The sequence below is a fragment of the Poecilia reticulata genome, linkage group LG12 (assembly GCF_000633615.1).
Source record: "Poecilia reticulata strain Guanapo linkage group LG12, Guppy_female_1.0+MT, whole genome shotgun sequence".
Lineage (NCBI taxonomy): Eukaryota > Metazoa > Chordata > Actinopteri > Cyprinodontiformes > Poeciliidae > Poecilia > Poecilia reticulata.
The window spans coordinates 21,831,623-21,842,703 of NC_024342.1; the positions used below are offsets into that span (position 1 = coordinate 21,831,623).

General features: G+C 37.1%; 1 protein-coding gene and 1 long non-coding RNA gene across 2 annotated transcripts; both read right to left on the minus strand.

Annotated features, from left to right (window-relative positions):
- Positions 1–619: 619 nt before the first annotated feature.
- On the minus strand, positions 620–1,213 carry LOC108166780 (uncharacterized). The gene is made up of 3 exons (XR_001777147.1): positions 1,069–1,213; positions 794–883; positions 620–696 (listed from the first exon to the last, which is right to left on the minus strand). It is a non-coding gene; the product is annotated as an uncharacterized LOC108166780 (long non-coding RNA).
- A 1,222-nt stretch (positions 1,214–2,435) lies between these two features.
- Positions 2,436–5,207, minus strand: LOC103473950 (arginine esterase-like). The gene is made up of 6 exons (XM_008424614.2): positions 4,474–5,207; positions 4,131–4,320; positions 3,881–4,066; positions 3,667–3,728; positions 3,027–3,175; positions 2,436–2,934 (listed from the first exon to the last, which is right to left on the minus strand). Exons 1-6 carry the CDS (start codon positions 4,508–4,510, stop codon positions 2,788–2,790), a joined length of 771 nt encoding a protein of 256 aa, XP_008422836.1. The 5' UTR covers positions 4,511–5,207; the 3' UTR covers positions 2,436–2,787.
- Between the last annotated feature and the right edge of the window lie 5,874 nt (positions 5,208–11,081).

Consider the following 11,081-nt stretch of genomic DNA (forward strand, 5'->3'; position numbering starts at 1 on the left):
AAACATGATATTTAACAAAACATTGATAAAAGTACTTAAGTGATTTGTAATTAACCATTGAGGCTACATTAAAATTATTGCACACCATCTTGTCCCAAAATGTTACAGCTTCTTAAGAAAATTTAATGTTATTTGTCTTTTCACTGCTGATTGCATTCATACACACATATACAAACATGCATGTAAAACTGATGCATTTGATGCAATTGTGACATGTCTAGTAATAAATCTTACCTGCTTCTTTCTTTAGCTACATCTGGACTGGCAGTAGGTCCTGGATGCAGCTGGAAAACATTTTTGTGCATTGTCAATACATAGCATAATTACATTATGTACATAAATAATGTTGAAGCATAAAATAGCAACATTCTAAAATAGTAGATACTCACACACAGTTGCATCTCTGTCCTCATCACGGACATCAGAACGTTCCTGAAGAGTCTGATTGACACAAATGTGACTCTCATTCTGTGGAGTCTGTGGAAATAAATGTAGAATTAAAAAAATATTGTAGCCAATATATCGCTTTCTCAAAAATATGTAAGTAAATAAGTTAAAATTATTCTCAACAAACCATTATACAGTCGGGAATCAACGCAGTGATTATACATACCGGCTTCATGACTTCGTCGTCAGATCCGTCCTTCGTCGCCATTTTGTAGATCTTTACTGCGTTCCACGCTCTGCCTTGCTGTACTGCGTTACAACAAAATAAATAAAATAACGGGAAGATCAGTTTTCCTTACAAATATGCGCGTGTTCACTATTCGCTAAATGTGAAATCATAACTTACTGAATTTCTCTTCTTCCTGGTGGACTCTGTAAGAGCTCCTGGGCACCGGGGTCTGAGGTCTGGCTGGTACGGCTTGGCCATTTTTCAGGTCTGAAAAAAATCAAAGAAGATGTGAGTATTTTTAAGAGTTCAGAACATCACATGTAATAGAGATTACAATACAAAATCTCACCCTACACTTGTTTTGGCATTAAGAAAACGACAGACCGCTTTCCGTAAGAAACAAACAAAGCAACTGGCCTCGCTCCACGTGTTATTTAGAAAAGCTTTCTTACCGTGAGTTCGGTCTTGTTGGACCGCCGCGGTGTCATCTGTTGTTTTCCGCCGGATCATTGCTTAATATCAAAACGATACTGAAGAGGTAACTCCGTGAAATAGGACTTTTTACACCATTTCACACAACGCACAGGTATTTTCGTTCATGTTTGCTGTAGGCAGTTAGCAAATCTTCCTCTGGAGTTTAATGGCGGCTGCTTGACCGACTATGAAAGCGCATTACTGCCACCAACTGGACTGGAGTGTTAAATGAAAGTTGACAGAAAAAAATACATTCCAAAAGTTATTTTTTCAAAAGTTAGGTGACAGTATATTTTATTTTTATTATAATTAATTGCTAAAATGTTTTTAGCAATTAATTATACGTTTATTTACTCAATTCTACTTTGAGCTGTCTCCTTTTTAGTTTCTACAGAATATGATTCACAATCCGTGAGTTATATTTAATGCTTAACTAACAAAACTTTAAAAAAAGAATACAAATGTTTGTACTCTATCAGAAGGTACCACGTACTTTCAACCATTTTGTTCTTCAATTTAAACTTGAGAGTTAAGCAACTGAATACTGAAAAATCTGTAGTTTCTTAAGTCCTGTATTGTGATGTGGAATGACCACTACCACTCCAATATAGCGTGACTGTGGGTCTTTAAAGCAATCAGTGAACATTAACATTAGTTTGAATATTATTCACAGAAATACTTTATGTACAATCTACCACTCTGAAACATGGTTTTTATTATTATTTTTGATTAAGTTGTGCAATTTCTCTCATCACAAGACAAATCTTCAGATAGGAGGAATGTCAAAGTAAGATCACATTTCACAAAAGTCTATTGTATGTAATCATGCATATTCTTCTTTTATATAATCAATTCAACCAATACTAAGTTTTTCAGTGCTCCTAACACACATGTAATACATATTTTAATGGATAAGACAGATTGTTTTCTCCAAACATACTTCTTTATGGTGAACAGAAATTAAAAAGGATTAGCTACAAAATGAATAAGTCAAAAAGCGGTGCTCAACAGTTGATTTGCATGGCACTCAGCAACTTCATTTAAATACGAAAACCTCTGCTAGGCACAAGGGGGAGGGGGTTGATAGGGGAACACAGACACACAGCGTTTTTGACCATTTTTGGCAGTGCTCGACTCTGACAAAGACCTCTTGCCGAAAGCCCTCAATCTCCATGCACACGGCAGAACAAGGTCTCAATAGCTGACGAAAATCCAATTTTTCGTCCTGTGTTAGTATGTCCAACTTTATAATGTTCCTGTTCTGGAAGTAGTTTTTCTTTCAATACTTTAAAATCTGCTCTTTTCTTCACTAACAACCAGAAATAAGCACAAGAGACACAATGTGATCAGATAACAGCTATTTATTTCCTAGTCATGTGACAGTGGATATTATTACTGATTATCACTAACAGCAGCTTTACTTATTGAGTAATATCTTAATAGTAATATCTTATTAAGATATTACTTATAATATCTTAATAAGATATTATAAGGTAATATCTTATTAATCTGTGATAATAAGATATTATTACAGATTAATGTGAACACAATAACTTAAATCCCCAAATAATTCAGCTTTAAATCAGAAAATGAATCAACCAGAAACTGAAATTTAAAGATTAACTTGAATTTTCTGATTTTATGATGCCGGGAACATTCAGCCACAAATCAGACACCGAGCAACCCAGGGTTTTTGGTTAGTTAATTGTGTCATCTATCCACTGCTTGTAGGCACAGACATCCATGAAACCATTTGGTTCATTGAATGCATAGTCTGGATCTCCAAGGAAGGATGAAACGCCATACAGCCTGTTCTTGAACACAAGTCCTCCGCCAGAGTCGCCCTGTCACAGACACAAAGCTTTTAATTGTTTTGTCCAGTAAAATGGAAACAATGTCTAAATTTTGTGCAGAAATTGTTTAAAGACTGACGTACACGAGACGCGTCCCTCTTAGAGCTTTGCACGCTGTACCACTTCTCGTATCTGCGCCGAGAGTTCTTGTCTTTTGCCAGTACCTCTTCTAACTTTTCATGTTTAGCAATCTTAAACTCTGCACACTGAAGATCATCTGGAAAATCTTGGACTGTAGAGGAAAAACAGCGTAAACATGTGAGGTCTGTTGACACATTTTGCTCAGGTCATCACCTTGTTATCTGTGGTTATTAAACTGGAGTATGTCACTTGTATAAAGTGTATTTTTTACATTTGTATCAAAACTGAAGAATGTTCTCCTCCACCTCCTCCCTTTTTTTAACTACCTGTAGAAATGCACCACTCCAGACCAAAAAGAACCAATCAGAGCCAAGAGCAGGGTCTTAGTGCTGTCAATCTGCTCATGTACATCCTGCTCACTTTACAGGGGAGAGACCTGTAATGTTGCTGGCTCACATTTTCAGGCTAAACTGAGTTTTCTCAGAACTTCCTATTTCAGGTTTCAGCAGTTTATCTCAGAGAGAGTTTGATGATCAAAACTTCAACAAGCTGCTAAGTTCAGCTTCAGGAAAGTCTAAAAACTGATTTGAATCATTTTGAGGTAACAACAAAAACAATGAGAAACATGAACATTCATCTCACGTCTTTTGTTAAAAAAGCCAACTTGTGTTAATCCATGACCTGCAAACTGAACCTTGGTGCCGCTGAAACACAAGAAAAACAAAATTAAAAATAAGTCACTTTAAGAACAACCACTAACCCTGGGAGACCCAAGCCACGACATTTTCCTGGATGAACTTTTGCTCATATTACAGATCAAGAACCAAGTTCTGAAATTTGAGAAGATAAAACTTACAGTAGGAGAGTATCTGGACAGTCGGGTAGTCTGATTGGTCGGATCGTTGTGATCTTTACTGGCAGCTTTAGGAGCATGATGTCATGTAGACGACCGTTACTGTCTCTATAAACCTCAAGTTGAGTGATTCTATAAATCTTCTTTGGAGCACTTTTAGGATGAACTCCTACATGTGCCTCTGTAACCCTAACCAAAGAAGACAATTATTAAAGAAACAAGTTATTTGTGATTTTTAGTTTTCCTGACTCACCATTGTGGATCTGAGTTCCCGCAGTGAGCTGCAGTCAGAACCCACTGATCACTGATCAGAGATCCTCCACATAAGGATTCTATTTTATTATTATATCTAAGAACCATCACGTGATAGAGTCGCTCATCATCTCTACAGTCCTGACCTCCAACGATTCTCTTCTGCAGAGACACTGAACTCACTGCAACACCTGGAGAAGAAAGTTTCTGTTTTTAGCAAATTAGATCCACACCGTAGAAATAAGGAAGTAACATGATAGCTTTATAAAATAATATAAAACACAGATCAACATAATTCATAGGACTAAATGTCAGTGGAAATGTATCCAGTGTGTCCGACTCACCCAAACCCAGCAACAGCAGAACCTCCAGCAGAGCCATTGCTGGTCCAGCTTTCTGTGAGTGTCTGCAGTCCTGCAGCAGCTTTTAAACTCTGTTCACAACTTCCGGCTGGACAGGAAGCCACCAGTCACGGGACCGACACTGATCTGTCCAATCACTGACCTCTGCCAGGCTAGCTGGGCAGTTCATAACATCTGATCCACGGCTCTCCAGGCTCTCTGAACGTCTGACCGTTTTTATTTCTGGCTGCTTAGTCAGTCAGTTTTAGTCCAAATGTTTTCATGACAAAGTAAAGAGCAATGTGAGCTGAGGATTTGTAGGATTCCTTTAAGTTTGGCTAATTAAAAGGATAAAACAAGGCAGAGTTACCAGTGTCTGAAACTCATGTCTTTAAGAATTATAAAAATATTTAATAAGCTCAACTTGACAAAACCTGAGACTGACTCTCCTTCACTGAAGCATCTACTGCCATATTTCCAGCAAACTGCCTTTTGGTGAATCCATTGCTAAAACTCAATAAGATCCCAATACTCTGGTGGACTTTGTTCTTGGATAAAGTTATGTGCTTGTGGCAGACTACAGCCTGTAGAGGTAAGACAGCAGACATATTTTATACAACCATTTCACGTCAGTCAGGCCAGAAATCTACATTTAAAATGGGACTTTCTTCATCAAACCTTAGCGTGAACTGATAATACTGATATTAAATCAGTTGCTTAGTTAGGGTAATGTAACATCAGTGGATCAAATGGTTACATTTTCATTCAACAGTTTTATGCATTTTATATGAAAATCTTGACCATCTTGTGCTCGTCCTTGACCTTCAGTGGGCATCTGCACAGTGGTCACTCAGATATTTCACCAGCCTCTGTTGTTTTCTTTTGATTACAAACCCCAGCGGTACAAGCAGATTATATAAAATATCTAATTTATTAGTAACTCTAAAAACCGATTCACTGACAGTAAGCTGACCATACATATGTAAGATTACAGACTAATTTAACATAAATCATGGACACCTTAACAGATTTATTTCAAGTTCACTTGAAATAATTACGAACAGAAAACTTTATCTACACAACATTCTTGCAATTATATCCTTTGTTGAACATTTCCACATTTTTGCTATAACTCCCCAGATAAGATGTGTGCAGTCCTTTTAAAACATTTCTAAATGGTACCAATAACTGTTTTCTCACTCTTGTTTGTTTTCACTTTACATTTTCTATTGAAATTCAAAAATATTTTTATTACTGAAATATCTCAGAACATGTTCATTATTAAGTCCACATGCTGTCATCATTCCTGTTATCCCAGTGTTTTTCAGATTCCCTGCTARCTTAGAGTAGCTTCCTCCTCAAACATACAGCATAAAAAATGTTATAAAAGTCCTGATTCTACATTGTGAAAAATAAAATGACTAATGGAACTACAAATATCCCTTCAAAAAAAACTATGAATCTTGTAACTTTATGGAACAAAAATGCTACAAGAAATTAATAAGAACACTCTGTTATGGACAAATGGACTGTCTTTGTCTGTTTTATCTGCTCACACTAACATGGCTGCACGCTGACATAACCATAACATTTAAGACTGAAGACAGTCACATATAAATGCAGTCACAATGCATTACTGCATTCTCACAGTAATGTGTTCTCATTACTGTGAGATCCTGTTTGTTTATCAGTCTACTAAATTCCGCTAAGATCTTCTGCTTTGTCACAGCCTACTGAACCTACTCACTTTGCAGAATGATTGCTGCTGAATGTGCAAAAAAGAAAAGAACAAAGCACGAGAAGTGGGAGAAGCAGAAGAAAGATCTTCTGCTTTATCACAGCCTACTACTTCTGCCTATTTCAACATAGAAACTCCACTTTTGAACAAGTCACTAGACTTTAGACTATCTTCAAATATCTCGACTTTCTGATATTTCTTATGGTTTTTCCGCAATTGTAACTTTTCGTCCTTTTTCGACAAACAAAATTATGCTGTTCATACATATTTAACTGTACAGAAATAATGTATGCGTCAAAACGTAGCCACGTATATCAACTATAAGAACTGTGACTATCATTGCTGCTGATCTTACGGTTTTCTGCCAAACTCTTCTGGAGCACAGACACATCACACCTTCTATTTCTTCAATGTGTTTTTCTCTTGTCCTGTTTATTTCTGTTCCAGCATTTTTTTCCTTTCTCCTGATGCTTTTACTGGTTTTTCTGTCTACAAAGGTCTTCTGCAAATTTTAATCAATTTTAGCAATTAATATATCAACATTTTCTACTACTTCTTCTGAATTATGCTATATCTTTAGCTTTTTCTGCAGCAATCACTCTGCAGATCTGCATCCTCACACCATTTCTCTAGTTAATTTTAATTGTGCAGATCCATAATTAACTAAAATGTTGTGATTAGTGCTATTTAGCACTCTTCCAAGCATTTTATGCTAACTTCATATACACTATTTTTAAGATAGCGTTAGTTCAAGATTTTATCAGCATTCAAGAATGATTTTGTATCGAGTTCAAGCGCTGATTTTCTAGTTATAATCAACAAAATTTGTGCTTAGCTTGAGTTTTATGCTTACTTAATTAGTATGTTTTTTTCAGCAAGCTTTTGTTTGTGGCAATCAGAAAACATCTCTTTAAAGCTTCTTTTTTTTTCCTTTTTAACACTTGTCTTTTGTTTTGTTCTTTCTGTGATAATTGCCCTTAGGTGGTTCTTAGCATTTAGATTATAGTGTCACATTGGGTGTTTGAAAAGTCCTAAGGTGCATTTAGTCGCTTCTGAACTCCAAGTTACATTTAAATAAAAGTAGAAATGGCTGAAAATCCTCTCATAATGTTGAGATTTAGGACTTATATAACGGTTAGTTTGTTTTCTTAATGATCGTCATGAAGCTGTTCTGATTTTCTGAAATTATTCTCACATTTACAAAGTAAATATGTTCTGGTTGTTTCTTTAATCATGTTTAATCAACATTTCCAGGTCAGGATTGGCCTGCTGGCGTATAATCATCCTCATATTTTTGCAGAATCTATAAATTTTTATGATCAGATTTTTAGACCAGGATTGTCTGAATGTCAGCAGAGCCTCAGAGCATCATTCAGTTTTAATATCTTCATTATTAGCCACCTCCGTCAGGGCACCGAGCTAAATTAACAAAACAAACACAGGCCCCCTCCTCTCCCGCTCGGCTCCCTCTCTCCCACGTTTCCAACCCGTACTCACCGCACGAACCCAGTCCAGCCATTGTCTTGCCGTCTTCCTGTTTCCATGGCGATGGGGCGCGATGTGCCTCTCGCCTCTTCCATCCTGGCTCGCACCGCGGACTCTGGAGCACGTCCACTTCCTCCTAAATTACACTAACATTCATGTGGCTCAACTGCTGCTGGACTAATAATTAGTTCAATTACTGCTTTTTTCTTTTTCTCTCTCCACAAACAAACTACCAGGGCAAGTTGTAAAGAATGGATGGGAATGTAGTAAAATGCAGTAAAACTTAAAGCTGCACTATTTAACTTTAATCAATTTATGCTATATTTCATACTAATATGAAACAGATAATCTGTGAAAAGATCTATTCCCTCCTCCTTCTCCCTGAGCTGCTGTTGCTGTCTGAAAAAATTAACCAAAAACAACCAACCAGAGCCAGCAGGTGGGGCTTAGTGCTGTCAATCAACCTTGTAAAAGCGCTGCTAAATGTGCTAAAGGCAGAGAAGCAAATTACTGTTACCATGATAACTAGTCTTAGCATACACAGGCATGATTGACAGCACTAAGACCCGCCTTCTGGCGCTCTCTGATTGGCTGTTTCTAGTTAGCACTGGGAGAAGCCAGAGGAGTTTGATTGTTTCACAGATTGTCTCATAAAAATATAGTGACAGTTTCATTAAATATGTAAAAAATATATTTTTATTAAAGTTACATACTGCAAGCTTTAGTGTAAACCTTTAAAACAAAACAAAAAAAACCAAAATACGTGGTGAGATTTTGTGTTTTTGTTTCACAGTATGTCTCTTTAAAACCACTTCTGTGTGTGTTTCATTTCCAGTTTCAGTTAGATAAAAAAAACCGACCTCCCTGCTGCTGTTCCTCTCTCTCCCCTTCCTGCTGTAGGGTTTGTGAGACGTTCTCACTCAGGGATTAACATTTCCACCTCACATCCTCACTCTGCTCAGGCTAATTTGTGGCTAATTGCCTCCTGATTTCTGCTCAACTCTGCTGGAAGAGCAGCGACATTTCTTAAACACACAACCTGGGTCAGCGCCGACTTACAGACCCAATGCTCTCTGGGTCAGTTTGCAAACTTTGAAGTTTAAACTTTGGCTTTATTTTACATTTTGCACTAAGCAGTGCAGCAAAGTCAAGATGAGGGGAAAAAGAGAAAAGAAAGGAAGTTTCTGCTTTTGGACTTAAAATCTGTTTAAAATTTGTAGGTAGAACAAACATTGTTTTTCAAATTCAGTTCAAATTAAAAGAGTTTTTATTGTAAAGATGTTAAAACTGTTTTTGCCAAGTATTTTGGTCTAGTTTTTAAGTACAAATATTTTAGTACACTTAAAATAAGACAAAACTAAGATATTTTCCCATGTTATAAGTGAAATAATCTGCCAGTGGATTTTGTTCAGTTTGGATCTCATGAAAAAAATTGGGATCCCACTGGAGTAGTTTAGGGTTTCTAGTGGTGTTAGTGGTTTAGTTCTCCACTGATTATTTTTATTTTTAATGTCAGGTGTACAAAGAGGAACCTTCTAATCTTTATTTGGTTGTGATTTCTATCTCATTCATTTGCATAAATCTTCCTTCTGCATTTGGTTAAACTCTGCTCCTTTTTTCCCGAACAAGCTGCAAACATGGAGTTTCCTCTAATGTTTTTTCACGACATTTTGACAAAGATAAAGTCTTTCCGGTTCCTTGTTCTCCGCGTCTGTTTTCTTTCCCTTTTCCTGCCGCTCTAATGGCGCTGAAGCGGTCGTGTTTTTAGCTGGAGGAGTGAGTCGAACTCACACCTGCGCTCCGATGAAGAGAGGAAGCTGTGAAGTGACTCTGGAGCGCGTTGGGCTGTCGCGGGTTCAGCTGGATCTGAGCCGCAGGCAGCTGTGAGTGGCCAGGATTGGCACCAGTTCATACAAACATGTTTACATGACACTCCTATAAAAATGTCTCTGATAGAGTAAACTGCCATGGCTTACAGTGCTTTAGAAACCTCTGAATGTTTATTACACTGAAACGACAAACTGCGGTACTTTTTTGATGAATCAGCACAAAATAGTGCATGAAAAAGAAGGTTTTAAATCCACTCTTCATGGAAAACCAGAAAAAATACATTTATTTACTTCACTTATAGGTGGTCATAATGTTTTGCCTCTCTGCTGTATATTTGGTGTTGATGTGGAGTTGGAAAATGACTCACCTGAATTATCCAGCTCAGGGTTTTCCCCAGAAAACGAGTTTATCAGTGAAAAAATGTTTAAAATTGGAAGACGTTATTAACAATACCTATAAACACCCAAAAGGCAGACATAAAATAACCCCTAAAATAAATAAACAAATGATGGTTAACCTGGTGGAGGCGTAAGTAAAGCCTGGCAGTTTGTTCAAAATAAAACAATGTAAAACTGAAGAAAAAGAATCTGAAACTGAAAAGTCGTTGTGGACCTCTTTTTTTAGTTTCAGTTTAAAACCTTTTCCTTTCAGTTTATTTTCTGTGTCAGAATATTTTTTCAGCTTCAAAGTAATTATTTTGTTTCATTTTTTTTTWAAATTTGAATTAACTTCATGACCTTGAATTTGCTTCATAGTGAACCAACGATCCATTGAAAGCAAACATTTTCCACTCAGGGTTATTTAATTTTTCAAAAAAATTACAAAAATCATCCATTTATCTGAAGGTCAAATTTGTACCATGTTTGAGCTCCATTTGGGGGCCAAACAAAATTATTCCAGGGGCCACAAGTGACCCACGGACCTCATTTTGGACAACCCATGACAAAGTGTTCATTTCTCCCAACTATTTGTACAACATGATTTAGTATAAATCTTGTTTGGAGGGAAAATTTTTTACAAAAACTCAATGAAATCGCTGCTGATTATTTTTCTGCTTATGATCAGTTCCAGTAAACTGATGCTGTCAGTCAGAGAGATTAGCAACATTTGTTTGTGAGACGCGGTCAGAGTGACCGAGTGTCACTCCCTCATTACGCCGCTGACTGATCACCCCTCTGTTAATGAAGCTGAGGGCTGATTGCTGTGCAGCTAATAACTCACAGTAATGGCCTTGAATAGACAAGCTGAGTTATGGGAAAGGAGCCGGTCACGCAGGATTTTTAATTTGATTAGCCGTGTCGTTCATTACTGTGATCAGATTGAGGCTGAGCTACTAGAATCTGTGGCAGAAAAGATTTTAAAAAACGTTCGTGACACTATTGTAGTGACGGGAAACACTAAAGAAAGAGTTACCTCGGCTAACCCTAAAAGTTAGCTGTGATAACGCTGAAGCGCTTTTCTGATACGGTATTTAGCAGACGCTAACGCTCAATATTCAACCGTCTTGATGCCTCTGCCAATGCTATAACGCTATATCAACATGGTATGTAGCAGAAGC